The 21,692-nt window shown below is 42.8% G+C and overlaps 1 protein-coding gene and 1 long non-coding RNA gene across 4 annotated transcripts in view; one reads left to right on the forward strand and one right to left on the reverse strand.

The window, feature by feature from the left end:
* LOC120409224 overlaps window positions 1-21,692 on the forward strand; it is a 46,936-nt gene that overhangs the window by 12,461 nt on the left and 12,783 nt on the right. The gene's annotated exons all lie outside the window — the stretch shown is intronic.
* Window positions 11,439-21,692, reverse strand: part of ERC1 (ELKS/RAB6-interacting/CAST family member 1) — a 562,177-nt gene continuing 551,923 nt past the window's right edge. For all 3 annotated transcript variants that reach the window (XM_039546718.1, XM_039546709.1, XM_039546701.1), the window contains 2 exons: window positions 17,572-18,645; window positions 11,439-14,008 (listed from right to left, as the gene is read on the reverse strand). In XM_039546718.1, coding sequence (XP_039402652.1) covers window positions 18,508-18,645 — 138 coding nt within the window. In that variant the 3' untranslated portion in view covers window positions 11,439-14,008; window positions 17,572-18,507. The remainder of the gene's footprint in view (window positions 14,009-17,571; window positions 18,646-21,692) is intronic.

The following is a 21,692-nucleotide window of genomic DNA, read 5'->3' on the forward strand; positions in this document are numbered from 1 at the left end:
TGGCTTTACCACTGATGAGTAATTCCACACACCAAAATGCATTATAACCTTTGTACCAAACCACCCTGCCATGCAGTCTTTGCTTTGGAGCTGCCCTTCATAGTTAAAAGTCCTTGCTTGGTAGCCATATCTTTACAATGCAAGCCAAAGGGAACGTAATTAAATTGTTTAGACAGTGTGTCTCCTAATCATAATAGACTCACACAAAGAAATTAATAGCACCAATGCACATATGGTATGCCGAGAAAAACAAACCCTAATAACTAAACAGATTACCAATCACAGCCACAAAATGAGGGAACTATCTGGCAGTAGTGGTTTATTTTTCTTGTAAGATATTATGACGAGCGTGGCATAAATACTTGGGTACCAGCTAAACAGCTTTATACGGGATAGTGACACTCCAAATGCAATGGGTCCCTTCATGCATGGAAACACTATTAATTCTAATGAAAGGACTAATTCTCAGATTTTGAATGGGTCAATAATAGAGATGGATATATGAAAGCACAAGAAAAAGTTCTAAATAAATAACTGAACCAGTTACTGGTGGGTCTGATTGAGGGCATAGAATCGCCAGCTGGTAGGAACAGACGCTGCCAAAGCAGGAACTGCTGCACTAGGACGGAAGGGGGTAAAACGGGGTTCAGACTGGGTTACCCCTCTCAGCTCCTCTGTGAACCCAGAACTGTGCAGGGGAGACTGTGGGGCCACTAGGGTCTAGTTGGGGCCTCCCCTCCCCCTGTGGCGTGGGGGGCCATTGCAGAGAGCAGCCCACCAGAGACTCCAGCCAGTAGACACAGGAGCTGCCACGGGACAGCTCTTTTTCATCTTTAGACATTCCAGTGAAGCTGCAGACAGGGCTCTGTCTGTCCTTACCCTGTAGTGTTTGCACCAATGCTCTCCTTGACCCCGCAGAGGTAGGATGACCAGATGTCCTGTTTTTAAAGGGACAGTCCCATTTTTGGGGACTTTTTCTTATATAGGCGCCTATTACCTCCCACCCCCTGTTCCGTTTTTTCACAGTTGCTCTCTGGTAACCCTACCCAGGTACATTTACACAGCCAAGGCAGCGAGCGTCTGAGCCTGAGGTGACAGGCTGGGGCTGCCCTGCTAAAATCAGCTGTGTAGAGGGTGGGGTCTGGTGGGGCCCCGGCTCTGAAGCCCAGGAAAGGGGTGTCGGAGTGTGAGCTGCAAGGTAAAAGCGCTGCCGAGTCCGACCCAGCTATGTGTAGTGCGGTAGCGGTGCACCCGTGCTGGGCAGCCACTGCCCCCACAGCGCCTCACCGTGGGCGAGTTCACGCCACCCCTGCCCCCGCCTTTGCGTTTAGCAGGCCCCCACCCTCCTCATGGCCCTGACACGTGGCGCTCTTTGCAGGCAGCCCCCAGCTGCCGTGTGCGTTCTGCCCGGCCCCTCCTGAGCCGCGACTCGTGGCAGAGCGTTGGCGTTGCTAACGCTCGCACCTTTTCCCATAGAGACGGGCTTGAGCCTGTTTGGTAAGGACTATTGATGCTCCTGCCCTCGTGCAGATTTGAGCCCTCTGATTGGCTGCCTGTCTCCCTCTTGCCCGCCTCCTCAGGCAGCGCAACCAATCACAGCTGCTGGAGGCTGAGCGTGCACACTCTCTCTCCCGCCTCAGCGACCCAAAGGCAAACTCACAAGAGTCGAGCTGGAGAGTCCCGCCCTCCCCGCAGCACGTGGCCTGCCAAGGGTCCAGGGGAGAAGAGGCTCTGGAACAGCGCCCCCCTCACCCCCGCCTGGACGGGGGAGCAGAGGCTCGGCTCGGGGCTGAACCAGGGCCTGCAGAGCGCCACTTAGGGACAGTCCTGATTTTGGGGTCTTTTTCTTATATAGGTTCCTATTACCTCCCACCCCGTCCCGATTTTTCACATTTGTTGTCTGGTCACCCTAGCGCCACTTAAAGTGTGTGTGGGCGTCTAATGCTCCCCCCAGCTGAGCTTCCCCTTTCAGGTGCTGCCCCCCTGGCCCCTGTGCCCCACGTCCACCCCATCATAGGACGTCCCCCGCCAACCCCTCCCAGGAGCTCCTGCTTCCCTTTTCCCGCCTTTACCTTACCCCTCCCTGCTGGTGAGCCTGGTGATGGGTCTGTCCCACTTCACAGACACTCCCCAGTGCTGAGAGGAGCCGTGGTGGGTTCGGCCGTTGGCAGGCGAGGACCCAGCCTGTAAGAGGCTTTGCACCCAGAGCAGGAGCCAGCTACTGTGCAGGTTTGCCACCCATCCAGGTTTTACCTGGACAGTCTGGTTTTTGGCTTCTGTGTCTGGGTGCCATTTAGGGCTGCCAGGTGTCTGGCTTTCAACTGGCAAGTCTGATAAAAAAGGGGACCTAGCAACCCTAAATGGCACCTGACCCAAAAGCCCAGGTATCATTGGGCGGGGGGAGGCAACAGGTCATTAACCCGCACCAGCCCTCGCTTATCTGGGGCCACCTCCTACCTGCAGGCAGGCTCCTTGAGAAGATCCAGCAAGGGGGAGGGGCTAGAGGAGTGAGTGACAGGGGCGGGGTCTCAGAGGCAGGGTGGGAGCGGGGACTCGGAAGTCTGGTTACCAGCAATTAGAAAGGTGGCAACTGTACTGCTGTGCACTCCTAGCCAATGGAGTGCTGTGGCCACTAGTTACGCGACTGCTGTGGGTGCGGGCACACATGCGCATAGCAAAACCCCAGCAAATGACAGATCTTGACTGGTAGCCACCAAACTAGCAGAAATATCTACCAGGCTGGTCAAAAACCGGCCAGGTAGCAACCCTTTTTTTCCATGTACCTACTTACAAGTGATTGGGACATGGCCCGGGTGGGGCCCCTGGTTGTGTGGCCTATGAGAACTGGTGGACAGGATTGATTGGGAGGTTGGTGGGGGGGCAGAATTAATTGCTGGGCATGGGACAGGCAGATATGGGAGGTGAGAGCTCCTGCACTGGAGTCCCCAAATCCCCTTACCTAATACATATGGGAGAGTAGGCAACACTGATTCTTCTCCCCCACAAAAATCAGGAGATTTCATTTTTAAAATTATATTGTCTTTTTGGTCTGTCTTTTGATTTTTGAGCTTCCCCTGTCCATCCCTGCTCTGTATGAGTCATAATCATGATTTTTGGGGGGTCTGGCTCAGGTTTTTTGAACTGATGAGGTTGGCAATACTGCAATATTGTCTCACTTTCTTTTAATTCTCCTGTTGGCCTGTCTTTATCTATCTATTTTCTCTTATAGTATCCTTCGATTGTGTGCACTTTGGAGCAGGGACTGGTTTTTTTGGTTTGTGTTTGTTCACCACCTAGCACAGTGGGGTCCTGGTCCATTAAAACTGGCAGTTAATATTGTAGGGCATGTCGCAACACTATTATATTTTTAGGGGCAGAACATCAGCTGGTGTACATGAACATAGCTCCTCTGAAGACAGTGGAACTGCAGCTGCACCCATTTACATTGGCTGAGGATCTCGCTTTTGATTTCTTATTATGTTTATTTGGTGTGTCCCTTTTCTTTCGTTAAGTCTCTCTTGGCCTTTTCCTATTAGAAACACAATAACTAACTATGGAAGCACTGTCATGGACGTGGGCAGTGGTTAAGGATATCCAAAATTATGGCAGTAAAGTCAGGGTTGGAGTTTTTTTATATTCATTAACATTTTATTGAATTGTTTACACTAATTGAAATAATACCCAATCAGTTATATGCTAACTGAACAACACTCTATAATACATTCTGCCATGACAAAATTGAAGATCTATTAATGTCATGCTTGAACATGCCCAGCTATTGTGCTTAAAGCTGTAACATGATGAGTATAAGAAATATTTTAGTATTGAATAAGGATTGTAACAACAAAACAAAAAATGGGGAAACTTGGCACATTCATCTCCAACCCGTCACTAGTTTTTTGCATGCAAACACAGACAAAGAGAAGACAAGGTCACAGTTACCTCAGATGACTTCTTATTTGCTATATGGATTTAAGACTAATTTTCAAATGAGGTGGTAGTCCTCCATTTTGTCACTTAGCACAGAGGAAACCTTTGCTTTGCCCATATCAAGTAGCGTATTAACCTACTCCTCCATTTCATGAAGATAAGTATTTGTATTGCCAATGTTCTCAAGAATCAGCTCTTTCTCCATTTGTGACTGTACTGAATTAGGTCCCCCAAAAGGTAAGGGTGAATGTAGTCCATTAAATATCCTCTTTGAGACAACATCCCTAGTTGGGATTACCACCAGGCTGTCCCAGGTTGTGCAGACTAATGTTGCATTATGTGCATTACACCTCTGACATCTATCATCTGGTAAAACGCTTACACAATGTAACCAGGTGGGGATCCAGCAGGCTCTGTAGTCCAGAAGCCCATTCCATACCTGAACATTGCTTTATGTGTAATTATTAGAGTATGTAGGTGTGTGATTGTGCTCTCAAGACAGATAGTCAGACACATCCTCATTTACACCCACAAATAATTATGGGTGGAAAAATAGAGGCTGTTTGTTTTTTTTAAATTAAAAAAATCATGCTGCTTGTATAATGTAAGGCTAAGCAATGAGAACTGCTGGGTGCTTAGTACTTAAGAGACTAACATTAGACTCTTGTTTTTGAAAACTTGGCCATAGTAATTAAGTAGTAGTAATTACAGCAGATGACCATGGACAGAGAATTCCTTTTAATGGGATAAATTCATCTCCACAGAGAAAGTTACTGTAGTTTCCATTTGCTGATAGCCATTTGAATCTTGTTGATCAGCGGAAAGAAGTTCTCCACAACATGTTATAGATCAGCAGGTATTATTTATCCCATTTGCCATACAATTTTCCATTGTGGGAATCAACTTTTTTGTACAGAATCCAGATGATAGCCTGACTTCCAGTTTATCCTAAATTAAATCCCCAGACGCCGGAGACTCTTTAAAAGATAGGGACTAGTCACTCAGGTTAGACAAAGTAAGCAAAACATCATGTGCACAAAGCCAAAGATTCTGCACAATCTCATTAACACTTTTGCTGTTCACTTAATTTTATATCATGATTGCTAAAGTGCTACAGCTAAGAAGTGAGAAGAGAGGCCATCCTGTCCAAGTACCTTTTCTAAAACGGAAAGGGGCACAAACACATACTGTTGATTAAGACAGATTAAAATGGATTGATGTTTAAGAGATTCACCCAAGAAATAAATTCCTTCTGAGAGCCAAAAGTAGGCAGATCATGGAACAGAAAAGGCCATTCAATATTGTTGAACCCCTTTTCCGCATCAAGTGAAAAAGCAACCGGGATATCAGATTTTTGTACTTCAAAAGGATAACCAGTAATCCACTCACATCATCCATTGAGTTTTAAGCTTTAATAAAACAAATTGCTACAAGTTAGAAGGATAAAGAGAAATCCAATCCTAGAGCCCAATCTTTGGCCAGAATTTTACAATCAATATTGATTAAAGACAACACTGGCCTTTATCCATGACAATCAAACACAAAACAACATTTTTTAAGGCTAACAGATAGAGCAAGATTTTTTTCCAGACACAATACATTTTTCTCTATTTGGCTTCACCTGAAGGTATCTAAAAGGAGATTTGATACCTATCAGGCAATAGCTTATAATACTTAGGTGGGACTCTGTTTGGATCAGGTAACTTACCAGTTTTTTTATGTGCATGTTTGATCCCCATCCACTGTAAGAGATGTATAAAGGGCTGAGCTGAGTACCGCACCTTTACTTTGGCTCTGGTAACACCATAGCCCTGGAGAGTTTCCAAGCTTCTCAAGCTTCCCCTGGCTGCTGCTGCACCCTGGCTTCCTGAGTAAATAGTTGTACATGGTTATCGCCACAGCTAGGATAGAGTAAATAAAACTAAAGCCAAAATACACTAATCTACAGCAATAAGGGTATCAGCATTAAGTACCCCTAATTTCAAAAGTGGCAATGGTTCAAGATTTCCAAAATAATTTTGTAGTGTTTTCTTATATTTTAATGATTGAATAAAAATAACCAACACTATGAAAATACTAGACCATACAAAAACTACGTGAATCAAATTGCATGGTGACATTTCAAACGCATGATATGCCAAAGTTAAGCCTGCATGAATAACTTCTATCTCTGTGGCATACAGTCCTTAATCATATATATCACAATTTCTCTACATCCTTACGTAGCACTTTGGATGCCGCATACATATCCATAGTATGTATGCATGGGAGGATTAATATGCGCCCTAAAAAAGTTCTGGCTGAAAGAGAGAGCTAATTTTCTAGTCAATAAGGAGCAATCATAGAATCATAGAATATCAGGGTTGGAAGGGGCCTCAGGAGGTCATCTAGTCCAACTTCCTGCTCAAAGCAGGACCAATGGAGGAGATGCACTAGTTCTTTTGTATTAGTACCAGATTCACTCTTCCTGAGTTTTTTTTCTTTTAAAGTGGCTTCGTGACAGATCGCAGACAATCTATGTTGGACCCTGCATTTGCTGCACCATCAAGGTTAATGTTTAACTGCTTGAGGAGACAGGAGTCTTATTCACTACATGAAGATTTCAATTATCAAAGCCATTAGGTGTAACTTGGTGTAATTAAAGTTCAAAGTACTCAGTGCACTGGGCAGTGTCAGTATGTACGGGGCTCCGCATTAGCACCTGTAATCTTCAGGGAGGTCTGCGTTCAGCACAGGAGTGGAGATGGAAGGAGAGGCATACTCCAGGGCACTTATTCAGGTGTGTTTTCTTGCTTTAGCCATCCTGCTCAAGTGTGCTGTATAGAAGGGCCAGATACCTCTGTCAAGGGAAGTAGCTGAGCATGTTAAACAAAAAAAAAACAAACAACAAAAAAACTGCAGGCTTGGTGGGGCTCAGGATTAGGGTATGTGAAAGGCATTAAATTACAGTGTCTGCAAAATGATTGCACTGGAGTCCTGCAGCACAGCCCCTGGAACCAATGAGTTTTATAGACACATTAAAGGAAGAATGATTAAAAGGATAAAGGGGTTTGAACCAAACTTAGTTCTGGATCTGAATTAAATTTTTATAATGGGCTAGACCAAAACCCCAGCTCCAGGGCAGGTTTGGAGCTTGAAGGCTTAGCCTTCCTAGGTAGTCAGATCTGGCTCATTTTAGAGACAGGTGTGGGCTGGGCATTTCAGATATGAACCCAGGTCAGAGATTTGATTGAGGCTGAACGCTACTTGAAGACAGTATATGGGTAAAGCCCTGCGCTACAAGTTTATATCCACAGATACAGATATGTGTGATTCCTTATGTGAAGAAATTAATGTTTGTGGGTGTAGTGACTCACTTTTGGGAGAACAGAACATATACATCCTGTGCACTGAATGAGACAGGGGTCCTGTGGGGAAAAAATAGAATGTTAGAATGTAATAAAAGCCTGTTATCATACTGTATGTGCACAAGGGTAGGGGCAAATTAAGGGTGGACAAATAACCTAAATTCTGGCATTTCTAACTCTGGAGTGTTTGACGCTGCAATCTTAACATTATTTTAATGTAGCTTTTAAAATGTAATTATGTACTATATAAAAAAATTGGCTATACATAAAAGTGTGTGTGTGTGTGTGTATACACAGGCATTGACTCCATGGGGCCTTCAGCCCTGCAGGACCCACGGAAAAAAATTACACCAGCAGCCAGCTCCCACTCCCCAGCGACTCCCGCCCACTGGCGGCCCTGCTGATCAAATCCTCTCCCTTGTTCCCAGTGCCTCCCGCCCGCTGCGATCAGCTGTTCCATGGCCTGCAGGAGGTGCTGGGTGGGGAAGGAGCAGGGAGAGGGCAGAACTAGGTAGGAAGAGAAGAGGTGGGGTGGGGGGGCAGAGTGTGGGGGGGGTTGAGCATCCCCTGAGCAAGGAGGAAGCCGGTGTGCTTTTGTGTGTTGATATGATATACTGAAAAAAAGTATCTTTTTTCCCCAGTACATAGCACTACAAGAAAATAGCTTACTCATAAAGTAAAAAACAGTCTGTATGTGTTGTATAATAGCATTTAAGTGGGTTCATGTAAATCCCCAAACTTGTGTCTCCCTAAAATAACACAATGGTACAGAAAATGAAAGATTTGTTCAAATTGGAAGATCTTTTCTGGAGGTTTTTGGATCAGAGCAGCAACTTGCCCTTTTCTAAAGCAATCAAATGTCTGTCATACTTTCTCAGGGGCTGGTTCTGTAGACACTACACTTGCAGAATGTCTGTTAAAATAAATGATAGTTTTATATAAAGTGGTTGTAGGTTCTGATCCTAAATAGTTTGTCTAATTAATGACTAATTTAAAGCAGCTTTAATATTTATGATGGTTAAACACTAGGTACTGATAATTTATTTACAATCATCCATATCTAAAGTAAACCCCCAATATCAGTTGCTGCACCCTAGAGCTTCACACTCCATCAGTTACAATAGGTGTTTGGTATACTGAAAGAAAGTCCTTAAATTAGGCCCTACTTGTACAAGACCTTTAGGCTTATCTACTATAAAGGGAAATTGGTAACCTAAACTATTTTTATTAAATATGTCTCTTTTCCAGTAAGAAGCTAAAAAGGGTTCAACACTATTTCTGTGACTGGTTTAACCCAGACCTACCATTTTACAAGCCATGTTCTATTCTAGGATACATGATTTTAAACACTGTAACCTGGGGAGACCAGGATTACACTGACCGGGAAAATGGTATTGAAAAACTAGTAGCACCTTGCAGGGAAGAACCGTATTTAAACATGATTCTGGCTAACACTGGGACTTTATACACACACTTATACAGGGCCCTAAAATACTCCAACTGTTGGCACTTTGTATAGGATGGACTATATCAATCTGCCTTTATGTAATTTGCATTACTTCCATTCAGGGCCGTCCTTAGCCATTTTGGTGCCCTACGCAACCCCGCGGCGGGGTGTGTGTGTGGGGCCCCAGGCCTCTGTGGGGGTGTGTGTATGGGGCCCAGGCTGTTGTGGGGGGGCGGGCTGGCTGGCCCCAGGCCTCCGTGCGGGGGCAGGAGCAGGCTTGGGGGATGGGGGGAAACTGCCTCCCAGCACAAGCTGTTGGAGCAGAGTGGGCTGGGGCCGGGTCGCTACACTTCCTCACCCCTCTCACTCCCCCCACCCCCGCTGGTGAGTGCAAGCCTGACCCTGTTGCAGTCTTCAGGGGAGTGGGGGCGGGGCAGGGACCATAGGGAAGAGGTGGAGCAGGGGCTGGAGCAGCAGCAGCTGCTTAGGGCACCAGGAAATTTGATGCCCCAAAGTTCCTGGTGCTGTACCGCAGCTGCGTACTTTCTGTATGGGTAGGAACTGCCCCGTTTCCATTGTTTGACAGGACAGAAAGTGCTCGTATCAAAAGCTGCAGGTGGTAGGTTTCCATTGTATGTAGCAGAGCACAAGTGAGAGTCAATAGAAGTGTGTGTTGCATACAGATAAGAAGTGTAGGTGTGAGGGGAATGTGGGTGGCCAGTACATGTGGAGAGGGGCCGCTACTGTAACCTATGTTTGAAATATAGTGTAAGAAGGAGTAAGAAAAAGTTTAAACTTGTTTGATCACTGGGTTGGGCATTCTAAAGTACCTCGCCTTTCATTTAAGTCTTGCTTGTTTTTTTATCACAATAACAGCAGTAAACACAAAAGCTTATTCAGGATGCCTTGTACTGGTTTACTGCACAACACATAAAATGTAACCCAATAACCAGCATGAACAATGTGTTATGATGGGCCATCCAAAACATAAATCAGACTGCAGGGATACAGCAGTTCAACATACCAACTAGAGTGAGTGTGCATTAGCACAATTGTACTCTGGCAATTAACGGCTCTTGTCTGCTTGAAGATGTCCTCTCACAGTGACTTTCACTTGTCCTAGTGTTTGAAAGGACATATTCAGAAATAGCATTTGCATTAGCTTTCAAGCTTACAGATATCCCATTTTACAGATTGGTTAAATTTACATGCATGTGATTTCATTCAGCTGATCCAGACTCCTACATGAGCGCAAGGCACAACCTTGCCTGACTGGAGTTGTGAGTTTCTCTTTTTAACCCAAGACACTAAAGTGAGCGAAAACAGGTTTAGGCCATGTTTACACTGACTGGGGATTAACGCTGCTGTGATTGATGCAGTGGGGGTCAATTTAGCAGGTCTAGAAGTAAAGACCTAAATCAACTGCAGAGTGCTCTCCAGTCAATTCCGGTACTCCACTGGAACGAGAGGAATAAGGTAAGTTGACAGGAGAGCGTCTCCTGTTGACGCAGTGCGGTGTAGACACTGCAGTAATTGACCTAAGTTACATCAACTCCAGCTATGTTATTCACGTAGCTGGCGTAGCATAACTTAGGTCGACTTACCCCGGCAGTGTAGACAAGGCCTTAGAATCAAAAGGCCGCCGGACTTTTCATTACAGAAACTCTTAATCTCTGTATTCTTTTTCCACACTGTCTGTGTTGTGTTTGACTGACAACCAAGTGATTGAAATCCAATTGGCAAAGGAAGTGGAACTGCCAGGGACACAGAGACAGGATGCTTTCTCCTGTCACAAGTGAAAGTCTCCATCATAGAAACAATAATTCAAGGTTGTATGGGTCTCTTGAAGAGATGACAAACCAACAGAAAGCAGCAGGCACAGAACCAGCAAAAAACTTGAGTGGAAAAATCTGCTGTGTAGATGGATAAAAGGAGAAAGCAACATTCTTTCAAAGAAAAATTCATTAGAAGTGACTTTGGTAAGGAGCATCCTCCTCAAAGTGAGAGTATAGGTAGGAATGATCTGGTGGGGGGCATTTAAAAGGGGCATTGTTCATCCCTGTGGAGACTTGGGACCCAGTGTTGCAGCTATGACTAATTCCCTTTAGAAAGGTTATAAACTCCAGAAAAATGAGGATTTCTGAAGGCAGTGATGAAACAATCACAAGCAGAAATTGCTTATGCCCACAACATGCTGCTGGAAATAGGACACTCGGTAGAACCCACTTTTTCCATTCTGCGAGGCCTGGCATAGATCACTTTGTGGCACCTAGCACCATTCTCCTCATGTTGTTGGGTATCTGATGCCTGGGTGATAGAGCTTTAATTTAGTTAGCACATGGGATGTGCTTGTGGGCATTTTATTCTATGGGATGACAACTTGTTAGTTTTGCACTAGATGTGCTTCCAGACATGTGACCACACAGGAGATGGCTCTGAAATCGTCTCCATGTAAGGTGTTTGCTTGGGATTCAGGCCCTCTCTGGAGCAATTCTTTAAGTTAACTTACTTTGGAAAATATCAAGTGGGAAAGATGGGAGCGACAGAAATAGAATACCGCATTCTGGAAACAAGAACCCTCCCTAATACAAAATCTGTGGGGAGAAAACATTACACAAGACCCAATGGGACTGAAAGAAAGAGACAGCACAGAGTTTTTAAATAATTTTATAATTTCTTGATGAATTCAGTTTGTGAATAAAAAAGAAGAAAAAATGAACAAAAAGTGTTTATAATTATCAAGGCAAAGTTGAATATAACACATTTTCTTTGCAATTTCATTATCCTGTCAGTAACATGACTCCAGCAATAAAACACATACAAGTTGAAGGCAGCGTGCACACTTGCATCACAGACATCAATGTCTCCTGCTGCTGCTTTTCCAAAAGGAACTCAAGTATGCCAGACTCTATATCCAAAGCCAATCTCCTCCTCCACTAAAGTGCAACATGTCTCTTCCAAAGCAAATAAGGGATCCCTGACTATAGAGCGGGTGTCCCACAAATTTTATTTCTTATGACAATCCACTGGGCTACCCCCAGGAACAATTTGGTAAATCAGAATCTGGTGTACTATCCATCAGTTAGTGAAATAGAGAAAAACAGTAATACTGTTTTAGTGGGCTTGGAGCAGCATGTTGGATCAGCACAGAAATGGTTCCCCTGGCTGTGGTCCCATCTGAGTTATCCTCCTTCAGAAATCTTTAAGTACTTTATCAGTATAGCAGCCCCAGGAACTACTGTAACAAATACATCAATAAATGTTGAGAGACAATTACTGAACTCAAAACTTAAATTCTGCAAGTCTGTCACAGGTACAGGCCAAATGGAAGTTAATGCTCTTCACAAATACTGAGGTTAGTAGATAAAAGCAAAAGTGTTATTACATACACTTCACAGAGACTGAGACCTGATCGGAACCATTGAGAGCTGGGTGAATGGGGAAAAGTAGAGCAAAGGGTCAGTGTCTAATTCATGTTTGGCTTGAAATGTAGATTTATAGAGCTAAGCTTTTACAAAGTTCAAGACTAGAGCCTATTAATAGAAATGGTTCCCTGATTTTTTATTTTTAACTGAAACAGTTGGTTTTGAACAAATAAACCCAAACAGTGCAGGACATGAAAGTGAAAATGGCTATTAAAAAAAGTGAAACTGATTGCCTTAGTTTGCAATGTCCAAACTAGAAAAAGTGCAAAAAGTAAACAAACAGCATAGTGAAAAGTAGAATTGTAAAAAATACATTCATTTAAAATAACTTAAGGTGTCACTAACAACATGAGTACAGAAATGTGTCTGTTTACCAATATGCAGTTTTAAGTTGACAAAGTCTTTTTATATAGTCCAGTCTTTGAAACAACTGGAGCAGAAAAAGGCTGGAAGCCCTTTAATGCTGCACAAAAGATGCTGGATACAGTTTTAAAAACAGGCACCTGCAACGTAAGCATTGCACTATGTGAACTGGTAACTGTAGAAGCCAATATGCATTTGCACATACCCACATAATTTATAGGTGCAGTTCAAGTGCCAATGTCTGAAAATTTGCCCCAAAGCATCCAATCCATTTAAATCAAGGAGTGATAACCTAAAGGACATGCTGGGCTGATAACCTTACTAGTAAAGACTATTTCCCCCTCCCATTTCTATACTCTGTGGTTAGTATGTACAGTGTAAAACAGGGGGGAGGGAACATACAGTATGGGGTTATTTCCTAAAAGGCCAAACTAGTTTTGATGTTACTAGCCTGTTAAAGGCAATTGATTATAATGAGCCCACAAATCCTTTTCCTTACAAACCCAGGAGGAGGAGTCAGAGCTTTGCTGTGTCATAACTTGAATTCCTTTTATTTACATTTATTATTATATTTTTAAACACACATCTTTTTCAGTTCTACTACTATCGCTTTTTAAAAAAATCTGACAACAGACACACACTGTTGGTACTGTCCGAGCCAAAGGACCACACAGACAATATTGACAAGCAGAAAACAAAACAGGAAAAAATACCCTGAAAAAGTCAGGGAAAATACCGATGATAGGATTACAGCACTCGCCACACACACTGGAAAAAGTCAGGATTCTTGTGTTTATGCATTTGACACTAAAAAGTTTTGAAAGTTTTCTTTTTTTAAAAAATTGCACACAGCCATTTTGTTCAGAAGGATCTGTTGTAGCATAGGGTTTCCTCTTCTTACATGGAAAAAAACCCCATTAAAAACATTATTTTGTTTAAAAAACCTGAAACTCATTCTCTGCCATGACCATGTGATTGGCAAAGAGTTTATCTTCTCAGTTCAGCACAGTCCAAAAATTGCTCTTTGCCTGATCCTCCCACCCCACTAGCTTCACTGGGCAGTGTTATTTATCCAGAGCCTTCTGTTTCCGCTGTCTGGGTCAGTGCAGATGCTCAGTTGAGTAGGGGATTCTTTTAATCCCAGACATCTTGATTGTACTACTTTCCTTTTTAGTTCAATGAAGTCCTTGTGGCGTATGTATACTGGTGATGTAATAGAACTTTTGCTTTATATTGGAATCAACAGAGGATTCTTTATCACACCACCCTCTGTAAGGAAACCTTCATGGCAGTGATTGACAATGGGATGTGTGGGGGCTGCTCCATTTACCCTTTATCAGATATGAGAATTTCCTAACACAAACATTAGCAGCAGCTATGGGTGGGAGCTATAAGGGTGAGGAAAAACAGATACCACTGGGTTTAGAAAACAGGGTGTGTGAGGCAGGGGGGTCTATGACATTAGCACTCCTCTGAAGAGAGGTCTCCATTCTTCCCTGGTACAAAATAATAGGATACACAAAGTATCAAAAAATTGCTAGAGGAGATATTAGTCCAGAAGTACACCTGGAAACGGCACATATAGATTCTTGTATCTCACAACCTTCATCCTCCACCCCCAGGGATTGGCTGAAGTTTGGATTTTTCAAAAAGGGTTTGGCATTTCTTAGGGGGAGATCTAGCCAAAGGTAGTCCACATAAGAGACAATACCACAAGTCTAGAGTTTCACCTGGCATGTAGCTCATCAATTCTTCCTCCAATCACAAATAGTGTCACTGGTTTTGCAGTTCTAGCATTGCAGTGTCCGTTTCATTAGTGTTTTTAAACCACATTTGGTGCAAAGGAAACAATCTTAGATTCTTGATGCTCATGACTAGGTGGGGTTTGAAGAGCTCCACTCGTATCTACACTCAAACCCTGATAACATATCCCATTTACTCTATTATTAAGAGTTTCTCCAGTTCTTAAACCTCTCAGCTTCTCTGCAAATAAGCACTTTAATAGCTTGAAAGAAAAAAAATAATTAAACGAATAAAACGCCATCATAATTTTATAGCAAGCGGAACTCCATTAATGTGACAAGAATAAGCGAGATTCTGCAGATTCTTTTGGTAAGGTTGTCCTTGGAAACTGGACTCTGGGGCAGACAGGGCACATGAATTTGCCAGGAATACTACTGCATTGTAGAGCTGTATTTCCTGGGTAACTGGCTTGGTCTCCCTGGAAGTTGAGATGGGGAAATACGAGTTTAAAAGAGCTGTGATAGGTTGGGCAACTGGGCGACTGCACACATGCATGCGGGGACCACCCCCCGCCATGTGCATGATATGCCATCTCATGATTGATCCTACGTCACCTAAATCTATGAGTTACCCTAAGGGTAATGGCACGGCACTCCATAAAAGAAAATATGTTGAAACGGGTCATGTTCAGAATTAATGGCCAGCCATCTCTCCCTGAATCAAGCAGCTCCCAGGGCTATTCAGCATGATATGATCTCTATCTAAGCAGGATAAAAGAGATTATCTGTAACAGTTCACTAGGGATCAAGTCAGATCAAGTCTGTTCCCAGATAAGATCTGGCTTACTCACTTTACTGAGGGCTTAGATCAAGGTTCACAGTGGCAGGGCTAGGAGCCCAACAAGACAACAGTAGGTAATGGAAGGAAATGCAGCAAGGCACAATATTTCAGATGGAGAAAAACAGCAGATGTGTTGCTTGAAGATAAAAACCCAATGGCCAGTGTGAGAATTATCCCTGCTTAACAAATCCCTCCAAAGAACATGCTGGGAGCAGCGTAGAGTGCAAACAGTAGGATTTACATGGCTTTCACTGCACAAACCTTGCACCTACTGTCATGAGATTGACATGCCTTTGTTGAGGCAGTTCCAGTTGTACAGAAATGCAGCCACATGGTGGCAGCTGAGTTAAAGACCCTAGAAGTCCCAGCATTGAAAATCGGGGGTTTCTTGTGATTTATGGGCAGTGCAATAAAAAAGGGAACTGAAGTAATAGCCACAAATGACCACTATTCACTCCCCTCCCCTAACCAGAAACACTATCAAGGAGCATCTCAGTAAGAGGTTTACGAGTAGGAGTGATTTGAACCATCAATAAGGAAAATTCCACAGCTTCTGACAGAAAGAGGATTATTTTACAGCAGGGAACAAGGACAGCTGGAGATTTGACCATATAAGCTAATGGGACAGTCAGGAAGCAGTGGTGGTGGGAAGATGCTACGATGATGGCTGTGATGGTTTTATAGGCAGCATTAAATTCCTAAAGTGAGTAATTATGGGTGACGAAGAGAAAGCAAGAGGAAAGATTTCAAAACAGTTTCAATCAAAACGTGCTGACTCAAATAATAAGGCCAAAGGAGCGGCTCTGGTATGAGGCATGGCCGGTGGTATGTACAGTCACTGTCTATATGCCTTCCGGTACATGCTGTTTCACCCTTGCAAACAGGTTCCCATTCCTTTCCCGTTTAGTGACAAAAAAGCATCAGACACTGCCTATCACTGCAGTGAGAACTAAAGCTGTATTTCCTGATTTGCAAAGCAACAAAGGCTCAAAACAAATAAATGTGAACATCTTAGGAAACTCAGGAGGGGACACTGTTACTGATCCAGTTCCCCCTAAAATGTTCCCTTTTATACCAATGAGAGGAGAAGATTGAATTCCTCTAGGTGATTTGCTGTTGGCAATAGATGACCCACTATGTCCTTTCATACTGAGAAAGGTAGAATGAGCTTAGACATGGTTTACTTTAAAACAATTCATTATATTTTATGGGAATGCCAGTGAAAAGCCTTTTCTTGCCTTGACTTTCAGTGCTATTTTCAGATAAGCGCAGGGTGAGTGTTGACTCTTAAGTCTTTGCCAATCATCTTCATATCCAGAGGGGTTAGTCAACCCAAATATGGAAAAAAAGGTGGAGGAAACTGCTCTGCAGACTTGAAAGACAAGGAAATGGGTTAGCTGACTGGGACTACAGCATTTTGGGCAGTGAAAGGGCTCTGTGATGTGGGCTCAGAATTTCATGCGGGGGAGAGGAAATTACACTGCAGGCTCCAAATGGTGAAAGGGGTCTACTGAGAGACTGCCCTGAAGGCTTGGATTACGGACATTTAATATCAGATATTTCTAGACTGTGAAAGATCAGTCAGAGCTAGAGCCGAGGAACCAGGAGTCAAGACGTTGACTATTGATGCAGACCTGCTGGGAAAGCAGCTGAAGAGCCAGCAATCTCTCCACTATGATATTGGTTTTCAAATCTTTCCACCCTCTTCTTTAATGTAACAAAACTCTGTTTTCTTAACCTGGAATATGAGAGCACCAAAAATTCAAAAGGGGATAATTCCTTTAAGGGGCATGTAGGGTGATGCCAAAAAGTTCTGTCCTGTGAATATTCACAGGGGCTCACTGAAAACTTGCAACAAAACCATGTCTTCAACATTAGTGAAAAGTGCATGAAAGAACATTCAGAGTCCTAGCCATGATGCAGATTCTGATTTGCTAATAGAATGACAAACAGATCAGCTATGTGAGATCACATCACTTAGCAGCAGGGGATTTAGTAAGGTAAGGGGGGTGGATGGACCTATGACTAAGGCCTCATCTACATACAAACGTTGCACTGGTTTAACTAATGGTATGATTTTAAACCAAATTACTTAAACCACTAGAAAGCATAGTGTATATCAGGGGTTCTCAAACTGGGGGTTGGGACCGCTCAGGGGGTCACCAGCTGTCAGCCTCCACCCCAAACCCCACTTTGCCTCCAGCATTTATAATGGTGTTAAATATATTAAAAAGTGTTTTTAATTTATGAGGGGGGGTCACATTCAGAGGCTTGCTATGTGAAAGGGGTCACCAGTACAGAAGTTTGAGAACCACTGGTGTAGATACTCCTATTTTGATTTAAGAATGGCTTATTTCAGTTTAGCGTCAAGCGATTCTTGAGATAAATCAAAATAAACCTGATTTAAATTGAAGTAAGAGTGTTCACACAGCCTGTTCTACCAGTTTACCTAAATTGGTTTTAAAAAAAATCTTACTTTTAGTCAAACTGTTGCAACTTTCTCATGTAGACAATGTGTAGGACTCCTCTCCTGGCAATTAGAATTCAGAAAAGCCACTGCCTGAAAAATTATCAATGGTAAGAGGGAAAAGTCAAGTCCAGGAACTTCCCTGCTGCCCAGAGCCTGTTTGAAGGAAGGAAGCTCTCTGTAAACAAGAATTTACAAGATACAGATGAGGTACACTATGATGCAAAATAACTAGGACAGACCAAGAAAGTCAACTAAAGAGAACATTCTTCTGAAAAAAGCCATTCTCAATACTTCAGAGCCAATGAACAACAAAAGTGAGGCTAAATAAACAGAAATCACCCATATGCCTATCTTGTCCCACAGTTACTGCATGGAAATGACCAGTAGGGCCACATAAGGAGACTTTCCATAAGAAATCACTAATTTAGAGACAGACAGCAAATCCTGAGAGAGCTAGTGGATGCTGACCAGCTCTGGGCCTTGATCAGTGTTCTCAGTTTTAGTATTAAGAAATTCAGGCTTTCAGTTTGTATGGGAAAAAAAACAGCAACAAAAGACAAGTGCTTCCCCATTCACTACCTCAAGAAAAAATCATAGCCACTCATGTCCAAAAGCCCTCTTCTGTGCTGACTGGATTCAGCAAGTCTCTGCTTAGATGTATCCAAAAGCCTCAATACGAACAAGAGAAAGTTAGCTGGGAAGCAGATACCAAAGTTGAAAGGCAGTGAGAGGATGAATGCAGACACGATTCAGTAATCCTAGACTGGAAGAACCAAGATAACATGTAATTTATAAAGTTTTCCTTTCTTTCTTTTGTAAAAGGTGCACCAAAATTTCCTGTTCCCTTGTCTTTCTTTCACAATTCTCTCCATTCTAATGACTTCTTGGACAGACTGGGCTTGGTCACTGAGTGTGCTGTTCTGTTCGGACTAGCAGCTGAGGTCATGACGACTCCTCAAGTGCGTTGACGACTTGCTCCAGAATGTCAGGGCAGTGATCTGCTATCTGCTGTAGGATGGCATTGGCAAACTCCTGCAGCTCAGCGCTGTCCCTCTCACCCTTTTCTAATTCACCATGAAGCTGCAAGAAAAAAAAATCACATTTTAGACCATTATTATTATTTGTATTTTGGTAGCGCCTAAGGACCCCTTCATAGTTAGCATTATAAGGAAATTGCATAAATGAAGTCCTTGCCTCAGAGACTTCACAATCCGGGTTTGAACATCAGCTTCAGAGAGGAAGCCAGCAGCAGTGTAACATTCTGATATTTTTCTCTAGTTACTTCTCCACAGGCTTGTTAGAGCCCTGAGGAGCCTGAGCTTTCCACACCCTGCTTTATGCTTTTTACCCTAGACGACTAGCATTGTGATGCTCCCATCTTGTCTACAGGGAAATAGACTAGAATAGCTATTGGGCAATATCTCCCTGTATCCCCTTGTGAGGATACACTATTTCAGAATAAAAGTCACTTTATTCCAGAATAAGTACTGTGATTTGTAAGTGCAGTAATTATTCTGGAAAAAAGTGTTAAATAAATTGTTCTGGAATAGTGTCCACACAGGGAGCTATCATGGAACAGCTTATTCTACAACAGCTATTACAGTCAATTTTCCCATGTAGACAAGCCCTTAGTCAATATGAGAGCCAGTTAACCCATCCTCTGCTAACCACAAGAGTCCCTGTTAAGGTAGGAACCACATCTGTAGTATTAGTTGTGAATGTTTAGAGCTGTCATTAGGGGGCACAGAGCAAGGAGGTAAGAGTCTGTGAGAATAGAAGAGAGTCGTGCACTGACCCCAACCATAAGGTCTCTGTAATTTTTACAGTCTCCACCTTGGGAGCTGAAGCACGCAGCCTTCTACTGTAGTTTTGGCTCCTGCAGGCATGGATTGTGACAGCAAGAATGGAATCAAGCACAGAAAGTAAGTTACAAAGCAATTTTTAATCCCTTTGCTTAAAAGATTTATAATGTGGCCATTGTAATTTACATTTTTTCTGAAATTTGTCACAGTGCATGCTTCCAGCCCAGAAGTGTTTTTATTTGTTGAATATGTGTAGCAAAAATATGCTTCTCTTTATTACAAATTTCATTAAAAAAAACAACTGAGAATATCAGAGAGGCATTGTTAAGTACCCAAATGTTAGAAAAAGCTAAAATTACAATTGCTTGCATAACCCTAACTCTTTCCCTTTGAGTGGACTTTAAATTACATGATACCACGCTATTACTTCTGCAGAACACCTTCCTTATTCAGTGTACAGTGCATAGAAAGGATGGGGAAAAAACTTCTTAAAACAGAAATTAACAGGAATGCTGCACACAGTACAGCCACAATCAACCAAAATTTTATTTTCTCTATGGAAATTAAATACTTACTTTGTTCAGAGAGTACATCTCCTGTCTTATTCACTGTGCCTTGTCCAGACTGTGCAATGAGGACCAAACTGTCTTAGTTACACCACTGTACGTTTCCAGTTCAATTACTCTGCAGTCACACTATTATAATTGCAACCAGAATTTGTCTAAAAGGAATAATGGATTCTCAAACCCTTGCCTCATTCATTGCACAGTCTCCACATTGTGCTTTTGAAGTAAGTGCTGTCATTTCATTATATGTGTTTAACAGGTTTCTATAGGTAGACTCACCAATTAGTTCTGTGTGTAATGATACTTGTGGAAGTAGTGGAATCTTAAAAAAGAAAGGAAAATCACTGCCTTCTCAATGAGAATTATCTAACCAGGAATTGGTAAAGTATGTTCTTATCTGTGACCTGAGTATGGTCATAAAGAAGGCAACCACTATATGATTAAACGTAAGACATTCACATTTTTGTTTCGTTGTTAGGACTAACATTTGTTATGGGTGGATAAGGGTCTCTCAGCATTTCTGATGTTTCTCAGTACATTGCTCTGAAGGCAAAAGTTAGCGTTCTTTGGGGTGGCTGTTACTATGTTTCTATATGTTCAAAACTTAGGATTTCTAACACTGAATTTCCTGTTTCTAATACTATTAAACAACTATTACTACAGCATTTTTGTAAGGTTTATGATTATGTAATATACTTTTGAGAGGAGCTTATGCCAAAAATCACAAATGCAAAGGCAACCTGATCATGACTCTCAAAATGACATGAGCTGGGTAAGTGCGGTGGAGGAGAGAGAGGGGAATACTCTGGGCTCTATAACTGCTCTCAAAGGAGAAAGGAAGGAGGAAGGGAATTTAGAACAAACTCAGCATGGCTTAGAAACATGTTGGATATGTGATTAACTTGGCCCCAGTAGCTGGATGACAGCCTGGCAGCTCTAATGGAATGGAAAAGTCTAGGAAACGTCCAGTACTCAAACAGGGATGAAAGAACCAGCACAGTCACCTAGAAGCAGCGCTAAATTGCAAGGCAAGAGACTTGGCTTCAGGAGCTGCTTTAAGTCTCATGTTGCTCAGGTCAGCGAAACTCTAGCAACTCAACTAGACTCTGAAGATGCTACAGTTAAGCACCTACTACTGTAGAATTCATAGAATAGCATTGATACTGACTTTGGTGACATGGTTTCACTCCCCCCATATGCCAAAGTAAGTCTTCCTGGTGACAGTTACCAGAAGTGTTTATATGCATGGAGGTGGGGGAGCGGGAGGGCAAGAGAAATTTAAAGAGAACAAAAGGGAAAATGACTTACATAATTCTGCTTCTTTGAAGAAACAACACCCTTGCAGGATTCCCATTAATGGATTTTGGCTCTTTAGTGCAAGACCAGCAGAACTCCCCTAGCGAAGGGTTTTTTTGAAAGCAGTATTATCAAGGGAATGCATGAGCCAGGATCCCTACTGGTTGTCTTGCACCACCACTTAGAGTATAAATGCTGCCCTCTGGCCATTTCAGTCAGATGCTCCAACTGAGTGTGGGGTGAAGCTTCCAGGAAGAATGAACTAGTTCAAGGTGAACAATAGAAAATAAAAAACACCTCAAAAGAGGTAACCTCCAATCTGTGAGGGGAGGTGGATGGACAAGTGAGACTTCTGCACAGTGATATCTTCAGAGAAGCAGAATTACAAGTTAAATCATTTCCTCTTTGTTAAACATGCTATTTGTGTCAGGAGTCTCATTCCTGGAGAATAATCTCTTCAAAG

The sequence above is a fragment of the Mauremys reevesii genome, linkage group 1, assembly GCF_016161935.1.
Source record: "Mauremys reevesii isolate NIE-2019 linkage group 1, ASM1616193v1, whole genome shotgun sequence".
NCBI classification, from domain to species: Eukaryota; Metazoa; Chordata; order Testudines; family Geoemydidae; genus Mauremys; species Mauremys reevesii.